The sequence below is a fragment of the Lagopus leucura genome, unplaced genomic scaffold, assembly GCF_019238085.1.
Source record: "Lagopus leucura isolate 7727_CA_CO unplaced genomic scaffold, USGS_WTPT01 Super-Scaffold_100008, whole genome shotgun sequence".
In the NCBI taxonomy this organism is placed as follows: domain Eukaryota; kingdom Metazoa; phylum Chordata; class Aves; order Galliformes; family Phasianidae; genus Lagopus; species Lagopus leucura.
The window spans coordinates 11,959,637-11,977,746 of record NW_024962265.1 but is presented as its reverse complement, the minus strand read 5'-3'; the positions used below and the strand labels follow the sequence as shown (position 1 = coordinate 11,977,746).

At 38.3% G+C, this 18,110-nt stretch overlaps 1 protein-coding gene across 1 annotated transcript in view; it reads left to right on the top strand.

The window, feature by feature from the left end:
• The window catches only part of RELN (reelin), a 270,856-nt gene that overhangs the window by 170,446 nt on the left and 82,300 nt on the right, over window positions 1-18,110 (top strand). Inside the window, exons 13-20 of the mRNA XM_042872293.1 lie at window positions 1,481-1,593; window positions 3,103-3,311; window positions 6,212-6,340; window positions 7,439-7,548; window positions 10,517-10,583; window positions 11,489-11,722; window positions 12,335-12,496; window positions 16,560-16,796. Of these exons, the coding sequence (XP_042728227.1) occupies window positions 1,481-1,593; window positions 3,103-3,311; window positions 6,212-6,340; window positions 7,439-7,548; window positions 10,517-10,583; window positions 11,489-11,722; window positions 12,335-12,496; window positions 16,560-16,796 (1,261 nt within the window). The remainder of the gene's footprint in view (window positions 1-1,480; window positions 1,594-3,102; window positions 3,312-6,211; window positions 6,341-7,438; window positions 7,549-10,516; window positions 10,584-11,488; window positions 11,723-12,334; window positions 12,497-16,559; window positions 16,797-18,110) is intronic.

Genomic DNA, 18,110 nt, shown 5'->3' with positions numbered 1-18,110 from the left:
ACACCATGTTTAGAGTAGGTGAGGATTTTTGTTTAAAGGTAGAGAATAATAAAATAATAAAGGAGGAAGCAGATACTAAACTTATGACCTCCAGAAGCTACCTTCTGAAACAACAAGAAATAACAACCTGTATTTAATGAGTGGAAGGCCTCATGTTATGGCTCTGAATGGTTCCACATCTCCTCTGTGTTACGTGAATTACCAATAACACACAGGAAGAAAAGAATACTATTTGCCAGTTCTCCCAAGCATTACAACACCTGCAAGAGAAACAGGAAAGAAATTTGCTCAACCTTCTGAACCTAGAGAAGTTGTCAGCACGTACAGGCACAGAGAATAGTGTGTTTTCATTAGAAAATGAAATTTTGTTGTATTCGTACGTTAAGTAGATCACAGTTTAAACACTCCAGCAAGCAGAGAATTTGAATGAACACGTGGATATTTCTTACTGCAGTATAATAAGCATAAAAGAATGCACATCTTATCTAGATTATCTAGATTCTAGATTGCTTTGCCTATCCCATTCCAGGAACTGGGCATCTTTAGTGAAAAGACGTAGAGAAAGTAGTTTGTTTATACAACCTTCCTACTTTATGGATAGTTCAAGGAAACTTCCTCATCCTGTTTTTTGCTGCTTTTTTTTTTCAATACCTGTGATACCCATGGTGCACAGGAAAATGACAGGCTTCCTGTTTCAGTTACAGATATTCTCTTTTAAAAATATTTTCCAGAACACCTGACTAGTTTGGTGATGTCCATTTTGTAACTATTATGTCATACTCATTGCACAAACTTGCCAGTGTATCTGCTCTTCCAGAGAAGGTTATTAAGTGTTTTTAGATTCTACCAAATGAAACTACATGAAATCCTGCCTCATTCCAGTGAGATTACCATATCACGCACATTCTTTGTATCACACATAATAGATTCAATTCATTCTATTTAGGATATGGTATAGACAATAGAAGAAGCAGCACAATGAGTAAGATTTGCAGCAGTCTCTCCCCTTTCCTACTGAGAGCAAATTCTCAGCTGCCAAACTATCAGATGAGAATTGTTTGAGGCCCTCATATATTGTGTGTGGATGCATGGTGTGAGTACTAAGTAGCAGTTTGCTGATCTCCTTCAAACAGGCAAGAACTCAGAAAGCAGAACATATTCTACATAAACAGGATTTGAAAAATACTGATAAAAATATTGTTCTAGCCATAGCATTTTCTATTTAAATTGCTTTGATAAGCAGATTAGGAGAGCTGCTTGAGGTTTTCATAATTGTCAACTCCCTTGATCTCTGACATGGTGTATCAGATCAAGTAGCTCTTATACAATATGTCCTTAGGCCTTGTCTTGTTCTGTTTCTTGAGTTAAACAACATCTGATAGTAGTTATTTTAGTAAGTTTGTCTGTGTAATACAATCCCACTTTCCAATAACAAGGACCTAGGTTAATTTTTTTCTCCCTTAAATGTGTGTTTGTATAGGGGGCACCTGTGATTCTGGAGAATCCCATGAAAATGATGTCATCTTTTATGCCAAGATTGAAGGCAGGAGGGAACACATAGTTCTTGATGCTCTGACCTACGCTGCTTACAAGGTAAATCACCTTAAACAAAGTAGATGGATAGGATGGATAAATCAATCTCAGAGGTGTGCAGTGATGGGATGAGGAGTAATGGCCTAAAACTTGAACATAGGAGGTTCTGTAGAAACATACAGAAGAAATTCTTTACGATAAAGGTGATGGAGCACTGGAACAGGTTGTCCAAAGAGGTTGTGGAGCCTCCTTCTATGGAGATAATCAACACCCATCTGGATGCCTACCTGTGCGATCTATTGTAGGGAACCTGCATTAGCAGGGAGGTTGAACACAGTGATCTCTTGAGATCCCTTCCAAAGCCTGTGATTCTGTGATCTGTTTTTAAGCCATATCACTGGTGTTGTATGTTGAATTCCACATGGGCAAATATGACTTTCCCCATCATATTATTCATACACAGCTCTTGCGGTGAAAGGATGCCTTTGCAACACAGATCTTTGGTTGTTGCTGAGCAGTGCTGCATGTTGGCTAGAGCTAGGATAACAAGCAAATGGGCAACAGGCAACAACACTCAGTCATCAGCTGAGAACTGTGCTGATTACTTCCCCTCGCCAATAATTTCTCTTCTCTCTGTTCAAGGTCCTGCCAGCCACAGTCCGATGTGCAGGAGCTTTGTCCTGAGTGGGTCAGTCCTGGTGGGCTCAGTGGCTGGGAGGAAAGTTATTCAGGAATGCCTGCTTGCCTTTCCTGCACCTGGCACAGAAAATGACATGTTTTATACATTTTCTTTCCACTTTAAATACAGTAGTGTGCCCTTTTGAGACAGAGCAAAAATCAGTGTACAAATGCACATGTAATGCATACTCATGTGGATGTATTACAGTTTCAAATGCAATGTCTTTATATATTGTGGAGGAAATTTGGTGGTACATATGCAGCTGATTTTAGCCACAGATCCATGTGCATTTTCACTGTAACTGTATCATTTAGAAAAGTGATGTTTATAGTTACAGCAGGGTTTGACCTTTGTTTGGTTGAGTCATTTGCATTGTTTCATTGTACATAGTTTCCCTCCTCTCCTGGCTCTGTGTGAAACACAGGGTAGGACTTTTTCAAAACTAAGGAAACCATAATTTTAAAATAATAAAACATTAATTGGAGAATTCAGGGAGAGACAGGATCTGAAATTACGCTGAATTCATTGTGAACCTTTTTTTAAAGCAAGCAGTCTTAAAGCTGACATCCTCCTTTAACATAATAAAGGTCTAATTGCATTCCTTTCAGACAAAGGCTGGGCTTCATAAAGCAGTGCTTTCATTTATTTTAGCATTACATCCTCCCCACACATGTCGTGAACTCACACGGTTACTTTTTTCTCACGTTACACTGCATTTGTTCTGTGAGCTGAGAGACTGCAAGATGAAGAAAAGTTAACAAACAAGGAGAGAAATGGGCATGTTTCATTCAGCGTATTTGAATCCACTTCTCTATTTAAAAAGGACTTTTCCATGTAAGCCTTTTTCATATTACTTCTTTTATTTAAGCCTGATTTAATTTCTTTTAAAGGTTCCATCTTTGGTTTCTGTTGTCATTAGTCCGGACCTGCAGACTCCTGCAACCAAGTTTTGCTTGAAACAGAAGAGTCACCAAGGCCACAACAGGAATGTCTGGGCTGTGGATTACTTCCATGTCCTTCCAGTGCTCCCTTCCACAGTGACTCACATGATCCAGTTTTCCATCAATTTGGGTTGTGGAACATTTCAACCCGGTAACAGGTACAACAAGCAAGATTTCTCTTTCAATTATCAGTATTCTGGTGCTTTTTTTTTTTTTTACAGAATCCACTTGTGTATTTGTGGGGATTTGCTTTTTTTTTCTCAGAAAGAATGAAGCCAACTAATGACAAGTATAGGCTGCTCAAAAGTGAATGTTTCTCCTGATTTCCACAGGCCCAGGCTGATATATCTCCCATGCAATAAAGAGTCTATTAAATAGCCCCCCAGGTCAAAGTATACTTTCTGTAGTCCATTATTCTGAAATATGCCTATGATTTCAAAATGATGTTTACTCCAGTTTCTAATGGCTATTGGATTCATTTCTTAACTAAAGTGGAAGGTGTTAAAGACAGCAGCCTACCGACCTCCAAAATATTATTCATGCCACAAGCATAAATAATTCTTGTAAGAGTGGTGATAAATAGCACTCGTCTTTGAATGCCACCAGTGTGAGAACCTCACTGCTTGCAGCCTGACCACAAAATTCTTTTGTTAGCTTCACTTCCTTGAGACATTCAATGAAGTTAAGGGGAAGTGAAAGAGAAAGAATGAAGTCATTTGCTTCTTTTTGTTTTATAAAATCATAGAAATGTTTGTGGAAAGTGACTTTCTCAGATGATTTAGTGAAACCTAATGAGATTACTGATAGTATAGGTCAGGTAAGACAAGGCATTGCCTATCCATGACTTGAAAACTTCCATGGATGGACATCACCTAACTTCTCTGGGAGACATGTATGAACAAAAAGCTTTCCCTAATGTCCAGTCCAATACTCTGGAGCCATATCTTTATGGATGATGTTCTTGCTATTTTGCCTGCCATCATTATTGATTCTCTGTGCAGAGAAACTGTGGATGCTCTATTACTGGAGACTGAATGGGGCCCTGGGCAGCCTGAGTTGGTGGGAGGCAATTCTGGCAAGGTGAATCGGAACTGAATGATCTTTAAGGTCCCTTTGCACCCCAAGCCATTCTAGGATTCTATAATTCTGTGTTGGGATCTCAATTAATAGAATTTCCTTCACAGTCACCATCACCTTAGCCCTATATACATATGAGACTCTTTATCCTGATATTTTATGAGGTTTAAGTTGCTTCATATATTTTTCAGAGTAAGAGCCAAGAATTTAAAGTAGATGTCTACATATGCTTCCACATCCATGCCCCATGGCATCTTCTTCCATCTGGAAAGAGCTGCATTATTTATTTTCAGTCCTAGCAGCCATGCAGGGCAGCAGAATTCAAGAGGCAGCAAAACTGAAGGCATCACACTTATTTGTGATAGGAAGGGAAGACAGGAACATAGAATGCGAAAACTTTGACTGCAAACGCTCCTAGCTTTAAGCATACTGTATACAATGTCTCCATCTTAAATATTCTGTTATCAAATGTGGATTAGTATATATTAAGAAATATTAGTTTCTTCGTAACAAAAGAACCACTAGGTTTCCGTAACCACTATTTGTATTTCCCAAATACAGCAGCGTTTCCTACCTTCTGGTCTAAAGCATTTGTAATGCCTTCATTACTGCAAAGGTGAGAGAATTGTTCTGTAGATATTCAGTAAATATAACCCTCCAAGGTATCAGTATGGTTAAATCTTAAATGAATTAATCAAAAACTCCGTAAAATATTTCAATACACACTTAAAATATCACAGTGATGGTGTACTTTAATGAAGTAATATTATCAGCAAATTGTAATGAAAAGGACAAGTTATAATTTAGTACTGAATTTATGAATTATGACTTTTATAATGTTCCATTGATATTACTTAAAATAAAACAGAATATTACAAGCTAATTATGTGGTTGAAATTGCAAGAGTATCTTAGTAGAATACTAAGTCCTTAATAAAACCAGCATTTCTTACATTACTTTTTCAAGAGCTTCAGAATGTAAGATATTTAAACATTTGCTAATACTCCAGGTTCTAAACACTATTTTGCTAAATATGCAGGGAAAAGGGAACGGAGAATTTTAGTAATGGCTTTCTAAAAAATGATTTTCTGAACTTCTAGAAGTGTGGATTTTATAACCTTTTGTCATAGACTCAGTGGATGCTCTTATGGATTTTCTGCTTCTCTAGTGTCATTATCTGCACCGAGATGTTTGGGTTTACTGCTAGTCTAGGAGAGCAGAGAAGAGCAGGTTTTTCTGGAAGATATGGAGTTTTCTCATACAATTACGACCCTATGACTCATAAAACTTACCGCTGAATGCTCCAGGCTCTGTGATGTAGAGAAAGCCTCCAAAGACCATTGTGGCTGAGCAGTGTGCAGGCTCCTGCATCTCCTGGGCCTCTGCCTCCCTTGGGGCTTTTTTGGAGGAGGTCTTTCCCAGGTTCCCTCCACCCTTGCAGTTCTGTGCCAAACCTGACCGTTCTCACTGTTCCATAGTTCTCTTCTGATCTCCATTTATCCATGGAAATCCATGATATCCATTTATCTGGATATTCTGATATCCATTTATCCATGGAGGAATCCAATGGAGCTAGGGGAAGAGACAACCAAAGTATGAGTTACTACTGATTTTAACACCATTAGTAGCTGGCAATTATCAGACTTCTGTGCTCACATATTTCTATCCAAGTTTTCTCATTATTTTTGAAACCACACTCAGTATGATTCTAGATGAGATATAAGAACAACCTTAAAAAATGCATAAAAACACTGTCTAGATGGTGTCCAATCAAGGAGTAAGGGCTAGGAGAGTCCTCCGTTGTCTGTTTTTTAAAGTCAGATTTGTTTTGTGTTCGTATTTTCAGGATTTTTCATAGTGAAGATCTACTCAATATTATTTCAGATTGAGGGGTTTCTCTGTAGTGGTATTTCTGCTTGCCAGCCTTTGCCAAGTATGCTCATAGTGCCTTTCTTCTTTCTTTCCTTCACTGTGTTACCAGCGTCAGCTTGGAATTTTCAACCAACCATGGCCGCTCCTGGTCCCTGCTCCACACCGAGTGTCTGCCTGAGATATGTGCTGGGCCCCATCTGCCCCACAGCACCGTCTACGCCTCTGAAAACTACAGCGGGTGAGAGTGTTCTCTGCAATCCTAACTGAGATGCAGGATTAGAGAAGGAAGTGAATTATGGGTGACAGGAGGGAGAAGGAGAGCGCACAACCCTGTATCATCTTTCATTTTTGACCAGCTGAGCACAGCAAGGGAGGAGTGTTCTGGTCTTCCTGGCTGCCCAGTAATGAAATTTGAAAAATATGAGACTGCTTCTGTTGAATAATATATTTTTTTCCTGATGCTATGGATAAATTACAAAAAGAAAAGGGGAAGGGGGGGAGGAAGACTGCATGCTGGTAATTAAAAGAAAAGTTATACTCCGTCAAAGCTGCAGAAGTTTTCTTTTTGGTCAGAGGAACCATCAGTCAAAACCATATTTACATCCTCAGACACATTTTCTCACCTGGAATGCTGATGTTGGGTTACAATGAAGTGCATCCTCTGTGCTTCAGCAGATGAAGTATCTTCAGTACTGCTCTGACTGTGAAATGAAACTGTGTCATCTTGTCATCCTATGGCTTCCCAACTTCCATAAAACTTCAGAGCCATGGGCGTGACTGTAAGAAGAAAATGTAGCTGAAGTACAGCATGATGTGGTGACCTCATTTCTGTATCACCTTCATAGCAACTGTTAGCCATGGTGTGCGCAATAGGTGCAGACCCTGTGGATGGCATGAGAAACAAGGCCCAGCTGGACAGTCGGCCACATCCTCCGTGCCCCGCTTTCCATTCCCAGGGGTTTCCACCCAACAGAATTCAGCTGCACTGAAAGGTTGAATTCAGTATGCAATTTAGTTGATACTCACTGGGATGGAGAAGTTGCTATAGTGATATAGGTGAAGATCCTTACTGACTTCAGATATTCATAAAGGGGGAAGAAAACTGCTGGGCTTTATAATCTAGTAATTAACATTCATATATTGTGTGAAAATATTGCAGGCCATGCTCTGTTGTATTTTCATTTATACTTTCTAAAGCTGCAGTAACTTACTTGATTCATTGAGCAGATTTTAGAATTAAAAATTCTCACCAAGCTTTTGCAGTGCAAGCAAACACATTCAATCACTTAATAACTAGCGGCGTAAAACATCAGAATTTGTGTCCTGTGTATTTCAGGTGGAACCGAATAACTACTCCTCTTCCCAATGCAGCACTAACAAGTGACACCAGGATTCGCTGGAGGCAAACAGGGCCGATCCACGGAAATATGTGGGCAATCGATAACAGTCAGTATTCTTATCCACAATAATTCTACAACAGAAGAATGCATTTTTATATGCTGCTCCAAGAAAATATTTTCCAGAATCAGAGGTCACGATTCTCAGTTTGTTAAATTTGTTTTCTTCTCATGTTCACTCAGTAACAAGTGCATTTAAAGCCAGAGGGAAATTCTGTCTTTTGAAAAGACAATAGACCAGTAGATTATTCTTTATTATTCTTTATTATTCTTTATTATTATTATTATTTTAATTGAATGCTTTCCAGGAAAATGTTTTGGTGGCAAGCACTTAATATTTAGTCCAAATGACATACATAGGTACTACACTGTACTATTAAGGACACATACTGTGCTAGCCTAAGTAGCAGTTACAGCATAAGAGACATATTTTTTCCTTCTGGATATAGAAGACCTTCATAAAGCAGTGCTGCTACCAGAGTATTGACAAAACTTACATTGCTTACAATGTCTTAAGGGGGAAGGGCCATCTGTTACAGGGATTATGTCTTCTTTAGGAAATGATTTTTCCCCTACCTCTTTTTTAAATGGGTGTAAAGAACTGAGAGGAGCTTATAGTTATTCATATAATTATAAAACTTACTGTAGAGGATAATATAGGAAAAAATTAAAGCACAGATAAATAGGAACACATGATAAAATACATAAATTGTATTAAAAATAGAAATAAGTAAGAAGGAAAGGACTAAGTGTGAGCAGGTGCAAAGTTTTTAGCTTGCTCCTTAGCCTCAAATGTTTTGGGACTATGTAAACAACATTCAGAATTTATTTTGTTAGATATATGAAGTATTACATAGTTAAGTATGTAATAAAGATTTCCAGTGATGCACAGGAGGCTTGTGAAATTTTGTAGTGATTCCTAATTTGATACAGAGCCTGGCAATAGTAAATATCATTACATTTTGCAAAATTCTTAAAATAGATTAATGCCTAGTTTTGATAAGAAAATGCTTGAAGCTGCCTGAAGAGTGCAATGCCACAAATGAAAATTTTTCACCAAAAGTAATGACTCTCTTAATCACATTGATGGCGTGTGGCACTGTCTTGCCATTTTGGTTGAAGTATTAATGCTTTAGACAAGATGATTTGCATCAAGACGAAAATAAAAAAGAAGGGGAAAGTATTTATATGTATATGTAAGAAAGTGTCTGACCATCTGCAGAGTTGAGTTGCTACCTAACAAAATGTAGAATATAACTGGTGGAGAAATTTACAAAAGTTACTGAAACAACAGCAAGATAAAATCCAAGAATTTCAATTCTTTGCAACGGAACCAAACAAGATTTTGAATATTAGTGTACAATTCATATATCTGCACTACCTCTGCTTATAAAACCAAATAGTAAGAGCTCTGGCAAAGTGCTGCATGCTCAACTGTGCAGCATCACAGAGGCCTTTTTACTAACCATCTGCCTACAGTGTGCTTGCTGATTTTGATTGAGACGTAGAACTACTTTAAGGGAATGAAGTGTTAATGATGAACGCCTTCCTGAGGTTTTGCATTCCTCTTTTGGTAGATACTGGTGTAACTGAAGCTTTAGAATGCATGGTAGAAAAAGACTTTATAAATATTGGCAAGCCACTGAAATTCTTGAAGAGAGACTAAAAATGTCAAGGATTCTGCACTCTGACTTTTAGCTTCACAACTGTTTCTTCTGTGAATTAAGTTTTAAATGCAATCTGGAAGCTGGCCATCTTTTAGAAACTCTGGAAAACTGCCAGTTTTTGTAAAGTTTTTTTATAGTAAAAGACATAATTACATCTTTAACTCTTCTACTTTTACCACCCCCTCAAAGGAGACAAATAAATCAAACAGAGCAGAATTTTTGCACACTGAAAAGTGAGAAAATCTAGAAATTGAATGAAGTCCGATAGGGAGTGAGTTACAAGGAATGACTAAAGGGGATTTACAGAGTGTCTGCCAAGGTGTACTGACACATTACTATCATAGAATCATAGAATGGCTTGGATTGGAAGAGACCTCAAGGATCATTAAGCTGCAACCTGCAGGCAGGGCCACCAACCTCCATATTTAATACTAGACCAGGCTGCCCAGAGCCCCATCCAACCTGGCCTTGAACGTCCAGGGATGGGGCATCCACAAAATCTCTGGGCAGTGGAATAAATATTATTTGTTAAAGATTATTTCAAATTGGTCGTTATTTGGGTGATGTTCCAAAAGTCACAGTGCAAGTAGGTAACTCCAGTGCTCATTATTCAGCAGGAAGGGTAACACTAGTCTAAGGCTTGTTTATCACGTTCTGTTGAAAGAACATTTATGCTAAGTTCTTGTTTTGGGCTATACTCAGATTAATGCATTTCTTTGTAATGAGATGCAGATTATACTGAGATTTGCAAATCTTTCCATCCCTCATGTGATCCAGAAGATATCAATACTGTTGATTAGGAGTCACTGGGGGAAGATGAAATAAAAAACAAATCTGAAATATTTCTGAGTGCATATTATTTGGAATTGTATTGCATTTGTGCATGATATTTCCTTGTTACTTAAGACACATCAGGGCAGATTCTAATTCCAATAAATGCAATGAGTTAAATGAGTTAGTTTCACTGAAAGAAGCAGTAGCACATTTAAAAAAATTGATGAGCATACTAGTGGAATATACTAATACATACGCTGGACTATGTGTCTAAAATAAAGACAAAGGAAGGAAGAAAATGGTCAATGCATAGCAGCTCATCATATGTTTCAACAATCCTAGAAAAATCAGGTACTTGATTTAGATCACTAGGGCCTCAAGCCACAGGCAGACTTTACCCATTACTTGGTTCTACAGAAAGGTACAATTAAATGCACTTTGTTCTTTTGTAGACCTCTTTCAGTTAGTGAGATTCAGATAAATGCAATACCTATATGACAATACTTTGTTGTATTCATTACATTCAATTTATCACATAACATAACCCTTCATTTGACTTATTTCTTTTCTCTGCAGTTTATATTGGTCCATCTTGCCTCAAATTCTGCTCAGGCCGAGGACAGTGCACTAGAAATGGCTGCAAGTAAGAGTTATAATTCAATACTTGTGTTCAATTTTTGTCACATAGTTCACTTGAAGATCTGAAAGTTGCTTTCCATCTAAGCTCTTACTTTTTGAGATGACTGAGTATAAAATAAGATACCTCACAGAACATATTAAAGTCACTTGAGTGCTACAGATCAATCTTTCTAAACAGCAGCATATTTAATAATTTTTTTTTATAATTTTCTTTTGGGAAAGAATCTAAGTTCCACTTCACCTTAAAATGTGCTACAGAGCCCATTGAAATGTCAGTTTTGTAGAGGTGATTTGGGGCTGTATCGTTTCTATATTAAATTTCAGAGAAGAATCTATGTAGTATCGTATAGCCAAACAAACCTCAAGGACAGAAAGTCAGCACTCCGTTGTTTTTTCCCAGAAGTATGGCTTTTTTAAAACTGTTTCAGCTGAAAAGTAAAATCAAGAAATGTTTTCCAAATTATGATGTCACTATTTTTAGGTGTTGCAGAGAGTGTGACCCACAGGGCCTTCTGTTATGTTGCACAGCAGCTGGTAATCACATCTGACATGCTACAGATAAAATCATTTGACATGTGAACAATTGTAAATTATGCCTGGAGTATTTTTGGTCTAAAAATGAATAGAAACATTTGTATATTGCAAATTATATGTAGATTTTGAGTGGTTGGTGTTCAAAGCTTTGTTTTTTTAAATAAAAATATCAGTGCTAGTTAGAAGAATGGTGTTGGCTCACAAAATAAGGTCTAGAGAGGCTCTTGGTCCTCAGATTTGAGAGGGACTTTGTAGGTATGGTATCATCTGTTATTGAGAGATTTCAAGCACGTACCGGGCCGCTAACCAACTCTAAGAGAAGATGGGTCCAAGAAGAAGGCATTAACTACACCATTGGATCTCCTTCACCCCCAGATGTGACCCTGGCTTTTCAGGGCCTGCATGTGAGACAGCGTCGCAGACCTTCCCAATGTTCATCTCAGAGAGCTTTGCCAGCTCCCGCCTCTCTTCCTACCACAACTTCTACTCCATCCGTGGAGCCGAGGTCAGCTTTGGCTGTGGGGTTCTGGCCAGTGGCAAGGCCCTGGTGTTCAACAAGGATGGAAGACGGCAGCTCATCACTGCCTTCCTTGACAGTTCCCAGTCCAGGTGAGAGCAAAAGGGCAGCAGTGTGAGGTATGGAAATAGGGGAATTGTGCTGTGACAGGAACTCCCCCCCTTTCAGAAATAGCCTTGTGTATTATTAAGGTGATCATTTAGCAGGAGGAAAAGTTTTTTAAAACACTCGCAGTGCCATAGTTTAATTCTGAGTTCATAGCTGTACAGCCTATCTTCATTCCCTGCTTTGTAAAAACAGAGCCCAAAATAGACTGGAGGGAAGTTATTGTACAGTGAGGCTGGAAAATATTAAATGTTAATATCAAACTTGAGTGTCAAAGCCAAGTGCTAATTAATTATTTATAAGGATGTGTTTATTTGACAGCTTGTGGCAGCTGATTAGATCCATTCACTATCTCTCCTTCTTCTTCAGTGCCTAATAAATAATTAAACGCTTTACTGATTGGCATTTTTAGAATGTATGTGCCACACTGCATTACTTGATAGTAAAAACAAAATCCACTCACAAAGGCGCATAAATGATATTTATCAAAATTTGTCTAAATTGAGAACGATCATAAATGAGCTAGTTAGGAACAACAACCAAAAAAGAAAAGCACCATGTAAATGTTATCCTCAAATACATGTGTAATTCTGCTGCAGGTTCCTGCAGTTCACATTACGCCTGGGAAGCAAGTCTGTGCTGAGCACCTGCAAAGCTCCTGACCAGCCTGGGGAAGGAGTGCTGCTGCACTACTCCTATGACAATGGCATTACATGGAAACTCCTGGAACACTACTCATATCTGAACTACCATGAGCCAAGGTATACGTATGAATGTGATGAAGGGTGTTATCTGCATGCAGTTAATGCTGGTCAAGGTAGTTGCTGCAGTGCTGAGTGAAGACATCTGCCCCAACGTGGGCACATGGTGCAGGAGTGGAGTGACAATCTTTTATTGCATACTGGAAGTTACTATTTTGCCTAAGTATGTGCCACTGTTCTGAGCACTACTGATTTTTGTCTGATTCTACAAAAATTGAATGCATGGATTTGGCAGCAGCCAAGTCTCAGGTGACGTGGCAGAACAAGCAGTGAGGGATGAGGGGGAAGAAATTTACTTGTGGGAAATAGGGATGTGTCTCATCCCATGAAAGCATCCACTTGTAAAGTAAAATTAACATAAATTATTTGTAGCTTTGAAGCCATAGATACCTTCACTATGTCATCCTCTGGGATTAGGAGTTTACAGGCATCATAGGACAGCTGAGATGAAATCCAGTCATGAGGGTCTCTCTGGGTCAGCAGGGAAGTTGCTCCTGCTCTGTTTAGGAAAGAAATTGTATGACAGAGCCTGTGCTGGGGGTTGGGCACAGGGCTCTGGGAGGAGCTGATGGTGGCTGTTCCTGGGTATTGTGCAAATCATAAAGAAGCCAAACAAAGGGTTCAGCTCATCTAGCAGCACCCGTACATGGCACCAGATTAGAGGGAAATGTATGGAAAATAGAGAGAAGAATATTTTCTCTACTGTTACATTTGTGAGACATTGCAAAAGGTTTCACAAAGCACATGCAAAATTAGGAGTTTCTATAAGCATAACTGTATTACATGACCAGAACTGCCCAGACTGGCTCTGCTCAAACCTGCCCTAATCTGGAAGCAGCCACCCTCAGCAGTAAAGCCAATACATATCAATGAAGGAAGATGCTCTGTGAGTGGGCAAACAAAAGGCAGAACCAAGAATGGCATCACAGGGCTCTCCCCACCACTCTGCTTCTGCCCGAAGATAGCTTTGTACCATGCGTGAGCTATCTTCGCTTTGTTAATAAATCTATTACAAAATATTTTTTAAGAATATTGTAATGGAAAAACCAAACAAAAAAATCAACCTTCTAATGTTACATACATTTCTCAGGATCAATAAGAAGTACTCAAAAATCTGAGAAGAATGACTGTGTTTGGTAAAACTGTAGTATGTGTAGGCTTTATTTTCTGAAGTTTTAAGTGTTTCTGAAGGAAAGATCATATGAAACACTCATAAACCTTCAAGATATCTTTTCCCCATCTTTTATTGTCATCACATATATATTTTATATGGCCCTGTTTCTAATCTGTAGTTTGAAGATTATAACTGTAAGACCTTTATTTCCCTAAAGGTTTTTAATATATAGCGCTATTAATTTTTTATAACAAAAAGGAAAATACACATTCTAGTGACTGATTTTAATGGTGTTTAAGATATCAGTGTAGTAAATTCTACTAGTGCAAGGCACTTCTTTTCCTCTTTGCTGTTAAGTGTGAAAGAATTTATGTTGTTCTCACAAGGCAGAGAGCTAAGCACAACATATGCAGATTAGAAAGGTTTTGCTATGGGATATACAGAAAAATGGCAGACATACAAATGCAAAGGTAACGCTGGCAATAATTATGATGAAGAATATGAAGAACACTTCACCATTTTGTATTATGTTGTCTAAAAATATCAGCATTTTTGGTAACATAAATGAACTGCTACGAAGTTTGGCAATCAATCTGTATCCAGAAATTTAATTAATCTTCAGTCACACAAAAAATAATTACACATTTAATGTTCTGCTGAAAAGGTGCATTTAATCTGCTAACATTTGACAGCTGCATTTTTCTTCTCAGTAGAACAGCGGTGGCTTTTCAATATTAGGTATGCGCATAGCTTGAAAGAATAAGATCAGAGCAAAGGTCTCCCAGCTGGTTTTTAGGAAATCTAATGGTAGCTGGTAATGTTAGTAAGAACACTTTTCTTCTCTGCAGCAGAATAGTCATTAGCAAGGATCCCCCTCCCTCTCCATCTGTCTCCAACAAATCAAAGTCAGACAGGAGAAGCTGTTATAACTGGAGATGCAGTCAGGTTCTGCATACTAACATATGTACCAAATATGGTGGTTTGTACCAGTGTTTTTAAATTGTTCCTTTAATCCCCTGGGATGAGAAAATTGTTTTAACATGCGTTAAATATTTTAAAGTCCAATGGGTATATCAGTGGTGTATGTCCATTTAGGATTTTCTGTAAATTACTGTCAGTAAGAATTAGTGTCCACATGGGAGAGTTTATGAGAGCTTAAGAGTGAAAAGAAAGTTGCAAGCATCAGTGACAGCCACAGATACAGAAATGTGTTCAAGGTTATAAGAGAGCGTTAGCTCATGTGAGTGCCAGCTGCCTCCTGGCACATGTTGGATGCAGTGTTCTTGCCAGGGTGCCAGTTTCCTCAGATTTGCCCTACTGGCCAATGAAAGGCAAAACCACCAGCTCCTTTCAGTATCGGTAGCAACTTACAGTCAATGGTGCCTTTAAAAATTGGCCACGAAGTTGTAGAGTTGCTGCTTATTATGGAATTCTTGACAGAAAAAAAGGTTAGCCTTGTGGATTGTTCACATACTGGAGAGAATTAGGATTTAGTCTTTCTCTTAGAATGGCATGAAATAGTTCAAGCATCTGTTTATTTGAGTGGCAAAATAAACTCATCTGCCACTCACTAAGCTTGTGCCCTGCTGGTTCATTGCCATGGAGGCATGGCAGCATCTTCTCTGGTTGTCCCTTGGCACTTCAGCCTATGGACAGCAGGAAGCAGCTCCTAGAAGTGCCAGTCAGGACTTCTTGAGCCCTTCCCACTTGATTAACCAAGCCATTTAATTTTTCTTACTAATTGCTTAACATATTTCTATTTAAAATCAATGTGACGTTACACAGGAGTACCATACTTTTACTCTTTAGAAGGCCATTTTAGGAAGCCATTTTAAGAGTGTGATTTTGCACTAAGAGTGCTGAAGAGACAAGACTTTCATAGGTACAGAACATTGCATTACAACAAGCAGCTTAGGATGCCCTAAATCTGGAAAAAAAAACCCTTGGTTTTAAAGAATAAAATGATTTTTCCAGCTTACCTGATCAGTCATTTTACTCACATTTCCTCTAAAAGAGAAGGAAAAATATCAGCTACATGATGAGTTTGCCAATACTCCTTTTGCTAGCATGTAATTGTACAGTGATGGAGACAAATGTCCCTCTTGCTCTTGTGTTTTACAGCTCACGTGCATTGCATGGGGCAGTCTGGCCCTGGTGATTTATGGAGCTTTCAAGAAAGTGTCATTGCTGTAGCAATTAATGTATGCTCCCTGCTGCTGTGTATGATAATTGCTCCTGGAAATCAGATACTATTCTTAGTTTTCTTTGCAGTTTGTCAATTATAGGTTTGTTGACATAGGTGCCATGACAAATTGGGTGGCCTTGCATACCAGGAGAGCCTGTCCCTCACATCCAATATCTTAACCACACATGAAATGCGTGTGCCTTAAAAGCTACACAAGATCACACTGCCAACAAGATGAAACTTTTCCACTTAAAAGTGACAATTTATAGAGATGGGTTCTTCTAAGGCAAGAAAAACACAGGCATGACATCAGTGCTGTGCAGAAACAAGCACATATGTAAAGATGCATTTCCTCAGATCAAGATAAAATCTACTGTGTCTGAGAGAGTAGAGGCAGAATTTATAAATCTTGGTTAGATGATCATTCCTTTGTCAGTCTAAGCCCCTGACCTGCAGCTGGGTTTCTACCAGCAAGGAAAATCAGCTTTAAAGATTGAACAGAGTTCTGCTGTAGAAGCAAAATTTACATCATTTTTATAAATTTTCTTCTGTGGCTTTTTCACATGGCTCACTATCATCATTGCCTACTAAGAGAACTAATGATCCCCCTGTCCCTGTGACTATACCAGTAGAAAGTAAGGTATTTATGGACTTCATTTAACCTATGACATTTAGGGTTATTAATAAATAACCAAAAAAATACAACCCCACGGAGTTATTGCCAATAGCGAGACTTTCAACAATGATTTTGTTTTATTTTTCAGAATAATTTCAGTGGAGCTGCCAGAAGATGCAAGACAGATTGGCATTCAGTTCAGATGGTGGCAACCGTATCACTCTTCTCAGGGTGAAGATGTGTGGGCAATCGATGAAATTGTTATGACCTCTGTGCTTTTCAATAGCATTAGCCTGGACTTCACCAACCTAGTTGAGGTCACACAGTCTCTGGGATTCTACCTGGGAAACGTTCAGCCTTACTGTGGCCATGACTGGACTCTTTGGTGAGAGCTAATTCTGTTCTAATTTTTTCTTTATCTGTTTGTCCTACTAAGAACTAAATGATTGTTACTTGTGAATCATTTTATTATTATTATTTAATTATTTATATATATATATTAATTATTATAATTTATTATTATTATCACATATTACCACAAGAAAAACATCAAGGCCCTGGAATGTGTTCAGAAAAGGGCAACATAGCTGGTGAGGGGGCTGGAGCACAGGTCTGATGGGAAATGGCTGAGGAAACTGGGGTTGTTCATTACGGAAAAGAAGAGGCTCAAGAAACCTTATTGCCCACTACAGCTGCCTGAAAGGAGGTTGTGGTGAGGTGGGAGTCAGCCTCTTCTCCCCATTAACAGCAGTAGGACAAGGGGGAATGTTTTCAAGTTGTGCTAGAGGAGGTTCAGGTTGGATATTAGGAAAAATTTTTTCCTGGAAAGAGTGATGAGGCATTGGCACAGGCTGCCCAGGGAGGTGGTGGAGTCACCCTGGAGGAGTTAAAGAAGCATGGAGATGTGGTACTAAGGAACATGGTTTAATGGGCTACGTTGGTGTAGGTGGATAGTTGGACATGATAATCCTACAGGTCTTTTCCAACCTTAATGATTATATGATTCTGCATATTGCAATGATATCCAAAAATGTGCTGTTTATTTAGAAATAAAAAAGCAAGAAAACATCATTTGCCCCAAAGCAATTGGTATGTTCCTTTAACAGTGAGAAAAGAGAAAAAGCTGAAAAAAATAGAAAAGAAAATTATGTAAGACCTGTTTAAAAATAAGATTTTTTACTAAATCATGAACCTGTTTAAAAAAAAAAATAATCTGGAGTACATTAGTGTAGCATTAGGAATTAATACTAGGTAAAGTCAGTTTAACTTCTGTGTTTTGACTAGGAGTTTTTTGCTAGTCTGACCAACATGTAAACCCAGTATAGTTTTAATTGGTACAGGTATATTTATTTGGAGAAACCTCAATCACAGTAATTACAGAAATCCTCTAACAAATATAAATAATATAAATAATTTTAGCATCCCCATGGACACTGAGAGAAACACCGTTGGAATTTTATTAACAAGTACCTCTGAGTAATCTGATTTGACTTTCTGATCATCTGTCAAACTGGAAGAAGTTGGTTTAGCAGTAGTGACAACACAGAACCCATTCTGGCAGTGATAATGAGACAGTAGAAGCACCATTAAGCACTTTAATAAGGACGAGGAAGGTACTCTGCTTATTAACATGAAACAACATGTTAGGGCTCAAACTGTTTACATCTTCTTCATCAACAAGTTGAAATGGAAGCATTTT